Here is a 16,513-nt window from a genome sequence, read left to right on the forward strand (position 1 = left end):
GCAACTGTGAATAGCTCCCGCAGGGTCCTAATGCCCGTCCCATGAGCTGTAACAAATAAATAGAGTATGAACACAACAATCTCAACTGATGAGTTGCTGTTGCTTTAAGTTTCCAGCATTTTCAGATTTTAATTTTTATTTGTAATGTTAGAGTTGGGTAAAGGGATAGAGTGTAATATCTCCAAGTTTGCAGATGACACTAAACTGGGTGGCAGTGTGAGCTGTGAGGAGGACGCTAAGAGGCTGCAGGGTGACTTGCACAGGTTAGGTGAGTGGGCAAATGCATGGCGGATGCAGTATAATGTGGATAAATATGAGGTTATCCATTTTGGGGGCAAAAACACGAAGGCAGAATATTATCTGAACGGCGGCAGATTAGGAAAAGGGGAAGTGCAACGAGACCTGGATGTCATGGTTCATCAATCACTGAAAGTGGACACGCAGGAACAGCAGGCGGTAAAGAAAGCAAATGGTATGTTGGACTTCATAGCTAGGGGATTTGAATATAGAAGCAGGGAGGTCTTACTGCAGTTGTACAGGGCCTTAGTGAGACCTCACCTGGAATATTGTATTCAGTTTTGGTCTCCTAGTCTGAGGGAGGACGTTCTTGCTATTGAGGGAATGCAGCGAAGGTTCACCAGACTGATTCCAGGGATGGCTGGGCTGTCATATGAGGAGAGACTGGATCAACTGGGCCTTTATTCACTGGAGTTTAGAAGGATGAGAGGAGATATCATAGAAACATATAAGATTCTGACGGGACTGGACAGGTTAGATGCGGGAAGAATGTTCCCGATGTTGGAGAAGTCCAGAACCAGTGGAGATAGTCTCAGGATAAGGGGTAGGCCATTTAATACTGAGATGAGGAGAAACTTCTTCACTCAGAGAGTTGTTAACCTGTGGAATTCCCTGCCACAGAGAGTTGTTGATGCCAGTTCACTGGATATATTCAAGAGGGAGTTAGATATGGCCCTTACGGTTAAGGGGATCAAGGGGTATGGAGAGAAAGCAGGAAAGGGGTACTGAAGGAATGATCAGCCATGATCTTATTGAATGGCGGTGCAGGCTCGAAGGGCCGAATGGCCTACTCCTGCATCTATTTTCTATGTTTCTATCTGCACAAAATCTACTTCAGACTGAAGCTTCAACATAATGATGTTTGCAACTGTCTGAATATTCCCTGCAGCTAAGATTGGCAATACAATATCACTGGAAAACAATCATATGTCTCCCACAGCAACATCCAAGTGAAAGTCTGTTCAAAGCCTTGGAATGCTTTCAGCTGTAATGGCACAATATACATGCAAGTTGTAGTTATTTTATTATTTGCTTTAGTGGTTATCCATAATTAATCTATAATGGGCGTGAAATCCCGGCCTCGCTGGGTCTGTACGGAGTGTGCACGGACCCGGCGAGGCCTCGCCATAGCCAGTTTTTGGCGCCCAATGCACGTGCACCAAAAACCGGCTTTTCCGATCTGTCAAGATTTCTCTGACAAATCCCCTGCAGCCCCGGGAGGACATTCACACGGGAGAGATTGGGCCATTTGCCCAAATCTTGCCCAGCGAATGTCCTTGAACCTTTAAGCCTGATAAAAGCAGTTAGAGTTTTAAAACACATAAAAATTCATTTTAAACACACATTTTTAGAGTTAAAAACCCTGTCCATTAAGGTAAGTTTATTTTAAACCCTATTAAAACACATTAAAAAAATCCAAAAATTATATTTTTTCTAAAACATCTAATTAATTTTAAATAGGAACGGCTTTTTGTAATTTATTATGTTGTGTTTAGGTGTTTTAGGGAGTTATTATTATTGATAGTTATGGGAACTCGTAAAATCGGAGTTTCTATTACTATCAATGAGAATACTATACCGTGATTGGTTATCCAGGCCCACTGACTCCAGCTTTTCCGTCCGTGCCTCGAAGACGGGGACACGCTGCGATGCACGGGAATGAAGGCTCCGACTGGAATTGAAGGCACTTCCGGGACCACCAGGTACACTCGTAAATAAATTTCTGGTCGGAGGCATTCGTCTGAAGGAAGCCTCCAACTGGAATTTCAGGGCCATTGGGCCCAAGTTTCGAGCCGCGCCTAGAACGGCGCAGTCCCGACCTGGACGCCCGTTTTTCGCGCCACAAAGTGCGCCTAAAAAAAACCTCCATCTCCCTGCAGGTCCTCTGGCCCTCGGCGCAGCGCAGCAGGAGCTGTTGGGGGGCGGAGCCAGGTTCCTGCGCTGAAAACAGTGCTGGGACTTCTGCACATGCGCACTACAGTGGGCACGCAAGTGCAGTAGCTCCAGGAGCCCGAAACTGTGTGGGAGGGGCCCGAAGCACGCAGCCCCTAGCCCTGGCCGAATGGCCTCATTGGGGCTGCGTGAATAAGGCTCCTCCCACGGCCAGCTCCTGCTTCCTCCTGACCCGACTCGACTCCTGCTTCCCCCCGCGCCGGACCAGACCCGACACCCGCTTCCCCCCCCGCCTCCGCGACTGGACCCGACCCGACCCGGCTCCCGCTCCCCCCGACTGGACCCGACCCGACCCGACTCCCGCTCCCGCTCCCCCCCGACTGGACCCGACTCCCGCTCCCGCCTGACTGGACCCGACTCCCGCACCCGCTCCCCCACCGACTGGACCCGACCCGACTCCCGCTCCCGCTCCCCCCCGACTGGACCTGACCCGACCTGACTCCCGCACCCGCCCCCGGACTGGATCCGACCTGACCTCCCTCTCCCCGACCTGACCTCCCCCTCCCTCCCTCTCCCGACCTGACCTCCCCCTCCCTCCCTCTCCCCCCTCCCTCCCTCCCTCTCCCTCCCCCCCCCCGACCCGAACCGAACCCCGAACCTCCCTCCCCGACCCGACCCAACGCCACCTACCTGTAAATCTGGTGCTGGGGACGGGCCCTGCCCAAAGTCTCAGGCCCAGCCCGTTCAGCCTTCGGTCCCGCCGGCAAACTGCTGCCTGAAAGGCCTGCCTGAAGCACTTTCACACAGTTAGGAACATGGTTTATTTAATCTTTTCTTTGCTTATAAATTTTTATTCAGGTTGGATTTATTTGTATAATATTTGTATAAGTATAACTAAGGATTTATTGTAGAATTTAATGACTTCCCTTCCCCCCCCTCGTTCCTGATGCCTAATTTGTAACCTGCGCCTGATTTTTTAATGTGTAGACAAGGTTTTTTCAAGCATACAAAAATCTTCATTCTAAGTTAGTTTGGAGTACGTTTTCACTGTGGAAACTTTGAAATCAGGCGTCAGTGGCCGGACACACCCCCTATTGAAAAAAAAATTCTGTTCCAAAGTGAAACTGTTCTACTGACTAGAACTGCAGAAAACTAAATGTGGAGAATTCCGATTTCTAAGATACTCCGTTCTATACCAGTTGCTCCTAAAAATCAGGAGCAAATCTTGTGGAAACTTGGGGCCATTATCTATTTGAGTGAAAAAGTTCTTATTGACTTTCCTCCTTACTCCTAACTTGTGTACCTATTAATTGAACCTTTCATCACTGTGAGTAATTTGCCTGAATTAACTTTGCCAATCCCCTTCATAATCGTGAGAACTTGAATCCCATCACTTTAAAGTTTCACTTCACTGAAGTTCATTTTACTTAATATGGCCACATTTTAAGGGCCATAATATTCTTTCAATGGTAAGTACATGACCAAATCTGTAAATAACACTCCAGATGCTAATGTAAACCAGTACTTTATTTACACATCAAAAGGACTTTGCTTCATAATATACTCCCTGTCTGGCCATACATCTTATTAACAAACATGCACACAATCCCACAACCATAAAAATATAAAGCATGGGACGAGAAAAAGTGAGAAAGAGCAAGTAAATGAGACAAGAGAGAAAGAAAAGACTTGCAGTTATACAGCACCTTTCACAACCCCAGGACATCTCAACGCGCTTTACAGCCAATTAAGTACTTTTTAAAGTGTAGTCACTGTTATAATGCAGGAAATGTAGCAACTAATTTGCACACAATGTCCCACAAACAGCAATGTGATAAATATCAGATAATCTGTTTTAGTGGTGTTGGTTGAGGATAAATATTGGGCAGGAGACCGAGAAGAATTCCCCTTCTCTTCTTCGAAACAGTGTTATGAGACCTTTTACGTTCACCGGAGAGTAGATGGGGCCTCGGTTTAACATCTTATCCAAAAGATTGGAGGGGTGATTTTTTCCAATTACTTCAAGAGCTAAAGAGCCTCCGTGGTGAGTAGCAATGCTGGTTTAGCCTATATTTAGCACAAGACTTGGTAAGTTGGCCAGTGCTAGGGATGGCTGCCCAGAGGCTCGTTAAACAGCTGATTGTCACTTAAAATGTCAGCTAGCACACATTAAAGAGGTTGCATGGCATTTTTGTGGCTAGCGCTTCAACTAACACTCTCTCCTAACAGCAACAGTTCTTTGGGAGTAAGCTACTTAAAGAGAGACTCACCATTTTATGTTTATTGCTGCTGGAGCTGTGAAAAGGTCATCTTAGACACATTGGGAGATTTTCTGGGACACTTTGACAAGACTGCACCAACACTCAAGCAACATTTATTCTGGTACCCACAGGGCAGGGAGGGAACGAGAGAATGTGGGTCTCAGCACTCCCAAGGCAGGGAGGGAGGGAGTATAAGCCTCAGCTGTTCTGGACATCGCATTACAGGAAGGATGTGATTGCACTGGAGAGGGTACAGAGGAGATTTCCAAGGATGTTGCCGGGTGTGGAGAATCTTAGTTACGAGGGCAGATTGGATAGGCTGGATTTGTTTTCCTTGGAGCAGAGGAGGATGAGGGGAGATCTCATTGAGGTGTATAAAATTCTATGGGGCCTAGATATAATGGATAAAAAGGGCCTTAGCAGAGGGGCCAACAATGAGGGGCATAGATTTGAAGTGATTGGTAGAAGGTTTGGAGAGGATTTGAGGGGAAATTTCTTTACGCGGAGGGTTACATAAGAACATTAAGAAATAGGAGCAGGAGTAGGCCATACGGCCCCTCGAGCCTGCTCCGCCATTCAATAAGATCATGGCTGATCTGATCATGGACTCAGTTCCACTTCCCTGCCTACTCTCCATAGCCCTTTATTCCCTTATCGCTCAAAAATCTATCTCCGCCTTAAATATATTCAATGATCCAGCCTCCACAGCTCTCTGGGGCAGTGAATTCCACAGATTTACAACCCTCATAGAGAAGAAATTCCTCCTCATCTCAGTTTTAAATGGGTGGCCCCTTATTCTGAGACTAAGGGCTAGATTTTACACTTTTGTGCAGATCGCCCAAAAATGGATGGTATTTCCGGCGTGGGCGGTAAAAAAGGGTTTTCAGATCGCCGGCTTGTCGCCCATTTTCAAAGTCCCTAGTCTCCATTTTAAAAATTGGGACGTTACCACGAGGTATCTGAAATGGGCATTAGCGTTAAATCTTTCTGACCTTCTGCGGTAAAGTGTCGCCGTCCTTAGCAACAGCATGGCAAGTTCGTTTCCTGCGATTCAGGAGGTCAGTGGTCATCATTACATGCGCAGAAGAGGAGACAGAGAGAGAGAGAGCAGAGGGACTGAAAGCATGTGTGGGTGTGGTGTGTGCTTGTTTGGCTGTTGTGGGAGGCACAAGGGAGATTCACCAGCAGCAAAAATCCTACTAAGCACCAAGAAGATAGTTGGCACCGAGTTTTTGTCCAACAAATAATAAATAACATGGAAGGGATAGAGGAGGCCCTGAAGCTGTTAGCCAGGAACACTGGAGGCAGTGGTCCCCGGAGCGTGCCACTGCACCCCAAGGTGCTACACCCCCATTGCCAACGACACGAGAGCCAGTAGCAACATCTTGCTTCTGGCTCGTAGCTCGTTCCCACCTCGTCCTCTCCGTCCAAGCAGCGGTTCTGCCGTCATCCCCCCCAATGAAGTAGCGCCCGAGGAGCTCCTCGGCCAGGCGGCTTGGAGTCAGGAGGGGAAGGAGAAGAGGTGGAGATGAGAAGTGGGGGGGGGGGGGAAGAGTTGGTTTTTACAGATATACTTATGATTTCAGACAAATGGTCGGTTTAAATGTTTTTTATTTAACATAACCTTGTTGCGCATTGGCTCAGATAACTGCACCATTACACACTGGTGATTCCTTAACATCAAAGGGTATAATTACACTTAACTTCAATCAACTTAAACTTTAACTCTCACCAAGGTGATGCCCACCATTGATGTATGACCTGCACACCCAGCAGTGTGTCAGCTTTGTAAATACCACCAACGTTCTTTCAGGCAAAGCGCTCATTTATGAGCTCCTGACGTAAGAGTCTTGCAGCTATGATGCCACCACGGGCTCTTTCCTGCGGTCTACAGGGGGGCTGAGGCATGGCTTCAGCGTCAGCCTCATTGTGTGGCCCGAGGTCAGCGTCCACCTCCTCGTCCTCCTCTTCCTCTCTCTCCTGAGGTGGACCGTCACACCCTTCTGGCAATTTTTGTCCCCTCCTGATAGCCAAGTTGTGCAGCATGGAGCACACCATCATGAATTGAGCTATCTGCTCAGGGTGGTATTGGAGCTCGCCTCTTGAGTGGTCCAGGCATCTAGAGCGCTGCTTAAGCACTCCAATGGTTTTCTCCACGATATTGCGAGTGGCTCTGTGACTCTCGTTGTATCGCTTCTCGGCTTCGGTGTGGGTCATCAGCCAGGTGGCGAGGTCATATCCTTTGTCACCAAGCATCCAGCTGATTGTTAAACAAGTCAGATACAGTGCTCTCACGCAGGATGTGAACATCATGGATGCTGCCCGGAAATTTAGCAGTCACTGCCATAATAATTTGCTGGTGGTCGACAACGAGTTGCACATTCAGGGAGTGGAATCCCTTACGGTTCCTGAAAACCTCTGCATCCTGAAAAGGTGCCTGCATCACGATGTGCGTACAGTCTATTGCTCCCTGCACCTTGGGGAAGTTAGCAATTCGGTAGAATCCTAAAGCCCTCTCAGTCTGAGCCTCCCTGGTCATATGGAAGCTGATGAAGTCCATCCTGCGTGCGCACAGGGCTTCAGTGACCTGTCTAATGCAGCAATGTGTGGCATGCTGTGACATACAGCAAATGTCGCCAGCTATGGCCTGAAAAGAACCCGACAGTGCCGTGGTGACTTTGACCTCGACGGACAGTGCGGTCCTGGTGGTGCTGGCAGGCCGCAGATCTCCCTTGATGAGCTGGCATATCTCACTGATAACCTCTTTGTGGAAGCGCAGTCTCCCAAGGCATGTGGTGTCAGGCAAGTCGAGGTAAGACTGCTTCTCCCTGTACTTGCGGGGGGTGTAATGTCTGGTCCTCCTCATCAGTCTGTCATGTCTTATATTGGGCACATGATGCTGTTGAGCATACCTTCTGCCATCTCGAGTCTGTTAGGTTAGGTGAGTGGGCAAATGAATGGCAGATGAAGTATAATGTGGATAAATGTGAGGTTATCCACTTTGGTGGTAAAAACAGAGAGACAGACTATTATCTGAATGGTGACAGATTAGGAAAAGGGAAGGTGCAACGAGACCTGGGTGTCATGGTACATCAGTCATTGAAGGTTGGCATGCAGGTACAGCAGGCGGTTAAGAAAGCAAATGGCATGTTGGCCTTCATAGCGCGGGGATTTGAGTACAGGGGCAGGGAGGTATTGCTACAGTTGTACAGGGCCTTGGTGAGGCCACACCTGGAGTATTGTGTACAGTTTTGGTCTCCTAACTTGAGGAAGGACATTCTTGCTATTGAGGGAGTGCAGCGAAGATTCACCAGACTGATTCCCGGGATGGTGGGACTGACCTATCAAGAAAGACTGGATCAACTGGGCTTGTATTCACTGGAGTTCAGAAGAATGAGAGGGGACCTCATAGAAACGTTTAAAATTCTGACGGGTTTAGATAGGTTAGATGCAGGAAGAATGTTCCCAATGTTGGGGAAGTCCAGAACCAGGGGGTCACAGTCTAAGGATAAGGGGTAAGCCATTTAGGACCGAGATGAGGAGAAACTTCTTCACCCAGAGAGTGGTGAACCTGTGGAATTCTCTACCACACAAAGTAGTTGAGGCCAATTTACTAAATATATTCAAAAGGGAGTTAGATGAAGTCCTTACTACTCGGGGGATCAAGGGGTATGGCGAGAAAGCAGGAAGGGGGTACTGAAGTTTCATGTTCAGCCATGAACTCATTGAATGGTGGTGCAGGCTAGAAGGGCTGAATGGCCTGCTCCTGCACCTATTTTCTATGTTTCTATGTAAGTGGTCATCAAGAGAGGGTGAGAAAGGACAGGCCCCATTCCATTGGCTATCTGCTTTCCACCGACTGGTCACAAAGAATGAATATCCCCACTAAGACACCTATTAAATTCCAATCGTCCACAGTATGATAAAGATGTTTGTTCATATGTGCACACCATCTCCAAAGACCTCCAGAGTACATCTGAACTCCCCCGAGGTTGAAGCAGAGCAGCCTTTTAAATGATGCGACATGTGATTTAGAACATGGCATCCATACCGCTGTGAGTAGTTCGGGTTAGTTCCACTTTTTCCCAGTGTTTTTTTCGGTGAGCGATATTGTGGGCGGGATGTGTGCGAGGTGGGCGATATACTGGGCGTTAGTTCTGGCAAATGTGATCTTTACGACAAAAAACAGTGGCCGGGCAGTATTATTAAGTCTCGGTGTTAATTACGTGCCGAAAGTAACGCTGGCCGATATTATGGGAGTTGGGATTGCCCATTCTGATGATTCCGCCCAAAGAAAGTGGGCGGGCGGTATTATTTTTTCTCGCCGTTACGCACATGTGGAAACTAACACTCGGTGATAAGTGTCCGAAAAATGGGGGTGAGTTTCCATTTTGTGGCTAAATGGGCGATATGTGGGCGTTACAGAAACATAGAAAATATGTGCATACCTCATTTCAGCGTTAAAATGGAGGTTAAGTGGACGTTGTGCATGCAAAAGTAATGGAAAATCTAGCCCTATGTCCTCTAGTTTTAGTTTCCCCTATGAGTGGAAATATCCTCTCTGCATCCACCTTGTCCAGCCCCCTCATTATCTTATAAGTTTCAATAAGATCAAGGGTTGTGGGGGTCTGGAACTCTCCGCCTTTTCATTATCAGGTTATATAACATTCATTAGCATTGATAGTATTTGTCAACACAGATTTCCAGCTGTCAAATGTCCAGAGCAGGTTAGGTTAATATAAGAAAAAAACTTTAGGCTACCAGTTGGGGAGCTGCCTTGCCTGCGTTCATGACAGCAACGCTGTATTGCTGCGTTTATGCTGCTTGCCACCGAGGTTGCTGCAAGTCGAGTGAGGGCGACCGGCGATTCTCCATAGGGGAAAATATTACAATGAAGTTTAGTTGTGGTCTGATCCAGTGATGACCCAAAAAAAACAGCGAGCCCGCAGGCGCGCGCGATTACACAGCTGGAGCCTCCCGCGCGGTGCAGGGTGCACGGGCCGCCCGCCTGGTGCACGGCTGGGCGGCAGTTGGTGGGGGCAGGCTCGCGGGCGGCAGAAATGGGCGCGAAAGTGTGGGACAGCAGAAACTTCAGTTTGAGAGCGGGGATAGAAAGTCAGGGTCTGAGACTGAAAAAGGATAAAGGCACCGAGTTAAAGAAGAAAAATGAGGGGGGACAAACAAAATGATTGCAGGAGCTGCCGGAGGGTCACCCGAGATTCAGTTGAGAAAGAAAAGTTCTAACAGACGGACAAGGACCATGGTAGGTGCTGAATAAAACAACAGAAGAATTATAGAGTGTAGAGTAAAGCCGCTCTGGGACATGCATCGCCCCTCCTGCTGGATTCCATGGACAGATCCTGTTGAGGAACTGTACATTTACTTTCCTTGCAGACATATGGTAATTTGATGCAGGTAAGGGAACTATTTACTCAGTTGAACACTGGTCACAGGGGAAGCTTATTAGGCTCCAGTCTCCAGCGATCAAAGGTTGTCAAAGGGAATCATAGCTTAAGATGAAGTCTCATTTTGAAAACCATAAGATTGTTGAACGCTAAGAAGTTTTGAAGGTCTTTAAAAGTGTGTTATTGATTCTAAAATTCTAATAGTTGATATTAGTCATTAAGTATCAGACCAAACTTTTCCCTAATTTCCTAACATGTACACCACATTAAAAAATTGGACTGGAATATGAATCTGTCATTCAATTGTTCGTATAATGAGATTCTTCAATTAGTTCACCCCTGGATTGTTTCACAAAGCCCAGACTAAATTATATTAATCATGATGCAAGATAACCCAATCACATTAGGAATAACTACCTCCTACTTGTCACAATCATCACAGATAAAATTGAACACAAAGCTGCAGTAGCATACATTATTTAATAGCATCTATGATAACACAACGAATACTATTATAATCTTAAGGATTGCAGATTCTAAATACTTGGCCATATAATAATCAGATGAGTCTACTGTAATGTCATCGGCACAACCATAATTTAAGTGATCACAATATCTGTCTTGAGTTTAGTTTTGCTCAACAACAATATCACAGAGCTATATTCAATTTAACTTAGCATGGTTAAGTTTACAAGTTGTAGTCAATGTATCACTAAGAATTCTCCAGTAATTGGCTATCCCTGTGAGATGACCATAATACATGCAACATTGTCCTTTTAGTAGGTTGGCTGCTGTAACATTGCATGGCTTCTCCTTCTGAGATGCTTGGCTTCTCCTTTGAGGATGCCTGTGGCATGTTGTCATCCTGAGTTATTTTCTTTATTCAGTAATCTTTTTCTTGTCCTAATATAATTAACCGTAAACATATGCTAGCTCTCTATTGTTATACTCTTACTTTACTCTTTGGGTTCAAAAACTTAGGGATAAAAATTCCCCTTCTACACTGATCAAATCATGCTGCAAAAGCAGAAGTGGAATTTCTACACTATTAACTAACATTGTGATACACTTAACAAGTTTTATTTATGTTTGATTAAACATTAAGGGCTAGAAATTGCAAAAGAGTGCAAAAAAATTGGTGGGCGAAAAAAATGTGCTGATGACGGGAACTTCTGCTCTAAGAGGGAAGTGGAGCAATAAATCAAACATTACTACTTCCCTTAGAGCGCTAAAGGGAGGGAGAGGGGCGGTAGTGGCAGAGCGCTGAGCAATATTTCATGCAGCACTACCATCTATACAGGCTCCTTCCCTCGCTTAAAGGGAAGGGCCAATGATGGGGTGAATTAGTTTTCTTGCTGTCTGTGTTGGGCCAAGCCACCTGCGCTACGTGCATAGCAGCCCCAAGCACTCTAAGAGAGTGCAGGGCTGAGCAATCGCGGGGGGCAAAAGAAAGTTGGCATGCAGATTCAGCAGGCGGTGAAGAAGGCAGATGGCATGTTGGCCTTCATAGCTAGGGGGTTTGAGTATAGGAGCAGGGAGGTCTTACTGCAGTTGTACAGGGTCTTGGTGAGGCCTCACCTGGAATATTGTGGTTCAGTTTTGGTCTCCTAATCTGAGGAAGAACGTTCTTGCTATTGAGGGAGTGCAGCGAAGGTTCACCAGACTGATTCCCGGGATGGCTGGACTGACATATGAGGAGATAGTGGATCGACTGGGCCTGTATTCACTGGAGTTTAGAAGGATGAGAGGGGATCTCATAGAAACATATAAAATTCTCACGGTACGGGACAGGTTAGATGCGGGAAGAATGTTCCCGATGTTGGGGAAGTCCAGAACCAGGGGACATAGTCTAAGGATAAGGGGTAAGCCATTTAGGACCGAGATGAGGAGAAACTTCTTCAGCCAGAGAGTTGTTAACCTGTGGAATTCTCTGCCACAGAAAGTTGTTGGTGCCAGTTCATTGGATATATTCAAGAGGGAGTTAGATGTGGCCCTTACAGCGAAAGGGATCAAGGGGTATGGAGAGAAAGCAGGAAAGGGGTACTGAGATGAATGATCAGCCATGATCTTATTGAATGGTGGTGCAGGCTCGAAGGACCGAATGGCCTACTCCTGCACCTATTTTCTATGTTTCTAAATCAGGAAGCACCAGAATGGAGAGAAATATAAATGTTGCCCCACCTGACCACCACTGCCTTTAAATATTGCACCTCAAGCAGCCAGTCAAGATGACAATGCCTCCTGCAGCTGCCGTTGTTGACGCCCGACGATGTTGTAGAGGACGGAAGCGAATATTACATCCGAGGCGGTAATGGGGTGCTGCGCAATGAATTACGTCACGATCTACAGGGCACAAGAGAGCTAGGCGGCAAAACTGCCAGGAAAGTTCACGGGCATCGGTGAATTCACCGCTCCCGGTCGGTAATCCCTTAGCACCTCATTACCGCCCTCCGCAGGTGATAACTGGAGGTGCAAACCAGGCCAATTTCTTCACCCTAAACTTTACTAATTTCCTAACTTTTACTCTTAACATTCTCCCTGCTTATAGACTAGCTTTAAAATATGTTTACAACTCCCTTTGGCCTTCTATCCTTTTTAGAAACCATCTTGAAATCTTCCAATTTGGGGTGATCAAAGCATGATTGTATACATCTTTATTTCTATTAAGTAACCATGACAAGTTGCAGGACTATTTGAAAGAGCAGAGGAGAGGGGCTAACTGGATAGCTCTTTCAAAGAGCCAACACGGGCATAATCAACCAAATGGCCTGCTGCAAGATTCTATGGGTCTGAAATTGATGAAGGCCAAGGCTCGCCCAAAGTACTGCCGATGGCCGCCGAGAGACCGGGAGGTACTTTGCCAGGAAGATTCCTCTAAAAGAGGCAGCAGTACTGACCGCCGGCAAAACAACGGCTTACGCCGTCAATCTGGGCGGCAGCAGACGAGAGCTCTCAATCTCAGCAGCAAAGGAGCTTGCCGCCCAAGTGCCACCAAGGATGGAGTCGGACCCAGGGAGGGTGGAAGAGCTGAAAATAGAAAGCATTACAAAAAAAAACAAACAACAGAACACCTTCGGGGACCCCATCCAGGTATGTCGCTGTGAAAATAAAATTTTAAATATGTTCACTAACCTTTTTTTTCCGTTCTTTATACCTACCGTCAGGGTTGGACCTGCCTCCACGCAGCAGTCCTTCCCCCCCGCCCGCACCAATCTGGCATCTCGGCGGGCGGGAGGCCAGTTGCGCTACTTGGCCGCCAGAGGACATCAGCTTGCGGTTCCCGGCGGTACTCCCCTCCCGCCCGCTCCAGCCCAAGTGGAAACTGGGAGAGAGAGGAAACCGAAGGCAAAACTCGGCGGCAGCAGGCGGCAGTAGACGGTAAGGTCACCAATATCGGGCCCTATGATTTTTTGATTAAGTAACAGGACCATTAGTGACCAATCCATAAAGATCAATTCCACCACATGGTACCTTTCCAAGATTTAATTCAACTGGACAGTTACATGTCAGAAACTATAATTGCCAGTAGACAATTAGTTTCAATAGAAATTCTCACTTCTTCTTACATTGCTAAATCATGACAGAACAAGCATTCCCTGATATCTCAATTGTCTTCCTAGGTTCTTTTTTTACCCATTCGTATTATTTGAGCAAGTTTGTAGCACATTAATCAGGTCACTGGTCTGCAATCTCATCCAGACTCCAGTTGAAGCTGGTATGGTGTCAATGGGAAACAGCCAGTAATACTAGGATGCAAAAGTCCTTTTGCATCATGTTTCCAGAATTCAAGGATTAACCCTTAGTTTTCCCAAAATGTCTTTAGTGTACAATGGCCAGTATTCCTACATGGTTACATCAGACAATGAACTATCATTTACCTCAAGGGAATTCCAGGAGATTCAGTTATGTGATCTGGTCCCTAATCTATCCACAATCAAATAGCAATGCAGAGAAAGTATTAAAATTACAAGATAACTCCCAGAAAAAATATATCCTTATCTTGCTTTTCTTGACAGGCTTGGCTCTATAATAAAGGTATTAAAGGATGGGTGTTCAGGGTTCACAGCAATACAAATAAATATTCACTGGTTTACTCTTATATACCTTAATAGTTACAACCCCAAAAAACTCTTGCAGATTTGTCAAACACGATTTCCCTTTCATAAATCCCTGTTGACTCTACCCAATCGTATTATGATTTTCTAACATCCCTACTAGCTCTGTTACAACATCCTTACCAACAAATTCTATCAATTTCCCGATTACTGATGTCAGGCTAACTGGCCTATAGTTCTCTCTCTCTCTCTCCTTTCTTGAATAACGGGGTTACATTTGCTTCATTTCAATCCGTGGTGACCTTTCTAAAACCGAGAGAAATCTTGAAGATCAAAATCAATGCATCCACTATCTCTGTAGCCACTTCTTTAAAACCCTAGTATGTAGGCCATCAAGTCCAGGAGATTTCAGACCCATTCATTTCTCCGGTTCTATTTCTTTATTAATACTAATATCTTTAAGTTCCTCATTCTCACTAGACCTTTGGTTCCCCACTGCTTCAGGAATGTTTTGTGTATACTTTCCCCCATCCTGGCTCCTGCATACTTGCGCCCGGTGTCTCACCACTTGCAGGTCCCTCTTCTATCCTAGCCTCCAAAATACGCGCAGTCAGTTTCTGAGCTGGTGGCTGTGAGTGTAAGATCGAGTACAGTGTCTCTTCATCTTCACTGTCTTCTTCGAGTTCTTGGGAATCTGAAATGAAAAATGGACAAGGGTTGGGTTGTGGTGAGGGAAGAGGAGAGGAGAAAGTAAGAAGTGCGTGCTTACACTTTCTGCAGCCTCTCAGTCAGAAAAGATTAAGCGATGAGGGAGAAGTGAGATGAGAGAAGGAGGATTAGGTTAGCAGATACCCTCATCATCAATTGCTTCAGCGCCTCAAATGGCTACGGCCTCAGCAATGCCCCTTCCAATGATGACCGGCACTGTCTCCTCCATGGGGATAAAAAACATGTTGGTGCACTTATCCTCCTCCAGTTCTTTACTGTTGCCTGCTGCTATGTGCCACCTTCTCCTGCAAGAAAGAGGGAAGTCAGTGAATGTCGTGCAATATGTTTGAGTGATATGGCTGACATGGTTGAATAGCTGCCAGTGTGTGCGAGCTGTGGGTTGTTACATAGGATTACATAGGATATACGGCATAGAAACAGGCCATTCGGCCCAACCAGTCCATGCCGGGGGTTATGCTCCGCTCGAGCCTCCTCCCGTCTTTCCTCATCAAACTCTTATCAGCATAACCCTCTATTCCATTCTCCCTCATATGTTTGTCAAGCCTCCCCTTAAATTCATCCATACTATTCGCTTCACCCACTCCCTGTGGTTGCGAGTTTCACATTCCCACCACTCTTTGGGTAAAGAAGTTTCTTGGTGACTATCTTATATTGATGGCCTCTAGTTATGCTTTTCCCCATAAGTGAAAACACTCTCTCTATCCATTCCATCAAAACCTTTTATCATTTTAAAGACCTCTATTAGATCACTCCTCAGCCGTCTTTTTTCAAGAGAAAAGAGACCCAGCCTGTTCATCCTTTCCTGATATTCATACCCTCGCATTTCTGGTGTGGTCTAACTAATGTTCAATACAGGTTTAGCGTAACTTCCCTACTTTTCAGTTCTACACCTTTAGAATAAACCTTAGTGTTTGGTTTGCTTTTTTATGGCCTTGCCAACCTGTGTCACAACGTTTAGTGATTTGTGTACTTGTACTCCGAGATCCCTTTGTTCCTCTACCCCACCTAGATTTGCACCCTCCAAGTAATACGTGACCTCCCTATTCTTCCAACCAAAATGTAATACCTCACATTTATCTGCGTTGAACATTTGCCAATTATATGCCCATTCTGCAGATTTATTAATGTCCTCCTGTAATTTGTTGCTGTCCTCCTCAGTATTGACTATCCCTCCAATTTGGTGTCAGCCGCAAATTTAGAAATTGTGCTTTTGATTCCAAAGTTTATACGTTAATGTAAATTGTGAACAGCATTGGTCCCAGCACTGATCCTTGTGGAACACCACTACCCACCTTCTACCACTGTGAAGAGCTTCCCTTTTACCCCTACACTCTGCTTTCTGTCTTGATGCCAGCTAGCTATCCATTCTGCTGCTTGTCCCTGTTTCTCTCGCTATCCACTCTAACAAAACTGTTATATATGTAAAACTGTATATACCTTGTATAGCCACCAGAGGGCTCATCCCCTGGAGTCCCAAGGGATCCCACAATCCCTTGGGAGCACAGGTACTTAAGGAAGCCACACAGGCTGGTGAGGCACTCCGGAGACCTGCAATAAAAGACTAAGGTAACACTTTACTTTGAGCTCACAGTATCCAGTTAGACTCTTTATTCATATATAGTAACTGGCGACGAGATACAGATGACAAACCCAATGATGCAGAGAACAGTGGGCATCCTGGAGAAATTCTCGAAGGGAGATGATTGGGAAACCTTCGTGGAGCGACTCGACCAATACTTCATGGCCAACGAGCTGGAAGGAGAAGCGAACGCTGCCAAAGAAGGGCGATTCTCCTCACCGTTTGTGGGGCACCAACGTATGGCCTCATTAAAAATCTGCTTGCTCTAGCGAAACCCACAGAGAAATCGTACGA

General features: G+C 46.1%; 1 protein-coding gene across 1 annotated transcript in view; it reads left to right on the forward strand.

The window, feature by feature from the left end:
• The first annotated feature begins 9,501 nt into the window (after positions 1-9,501).
• The window catches only part of LOC139279613 (mucin-2-like), a 442,102-nt gene continuing 435,090 nt past the window's right edge, over positions 9,502-16,513 (forward strand). Inside the window, exons 1-2 of the mRNA XM_070898728.1 lie at positions 9,502-9,714; positions 13,021-13,234. Of these exons, the coding sequence (XP_070754829.1) occupies positions 9,637-9,714; positions 13,021-13,234 (292 nt within the window). The 5' untranslated portion in view covers positions 9,502-9,636. The remainder of the gene's footprint in view (positions 9,715-13,020; positions 13,235-16,513) is intronic.

This window comes from Pristiophorus japonicus, chromosome 14 (genome assembly GCF_044704955.1).
Source record: "Pristiophorus japonicus isolate sPriJap1 chromosome 14, sPriJap1.hap1, whole genome shotgun sequence".
In the NCBI taxonomy this organism is placed as follows: Eukaryota; Metazoa; Chordata; class Chondrichthyes; family Pristiophoridae; genus Pristiophorus; species Pristiophorus japonicus.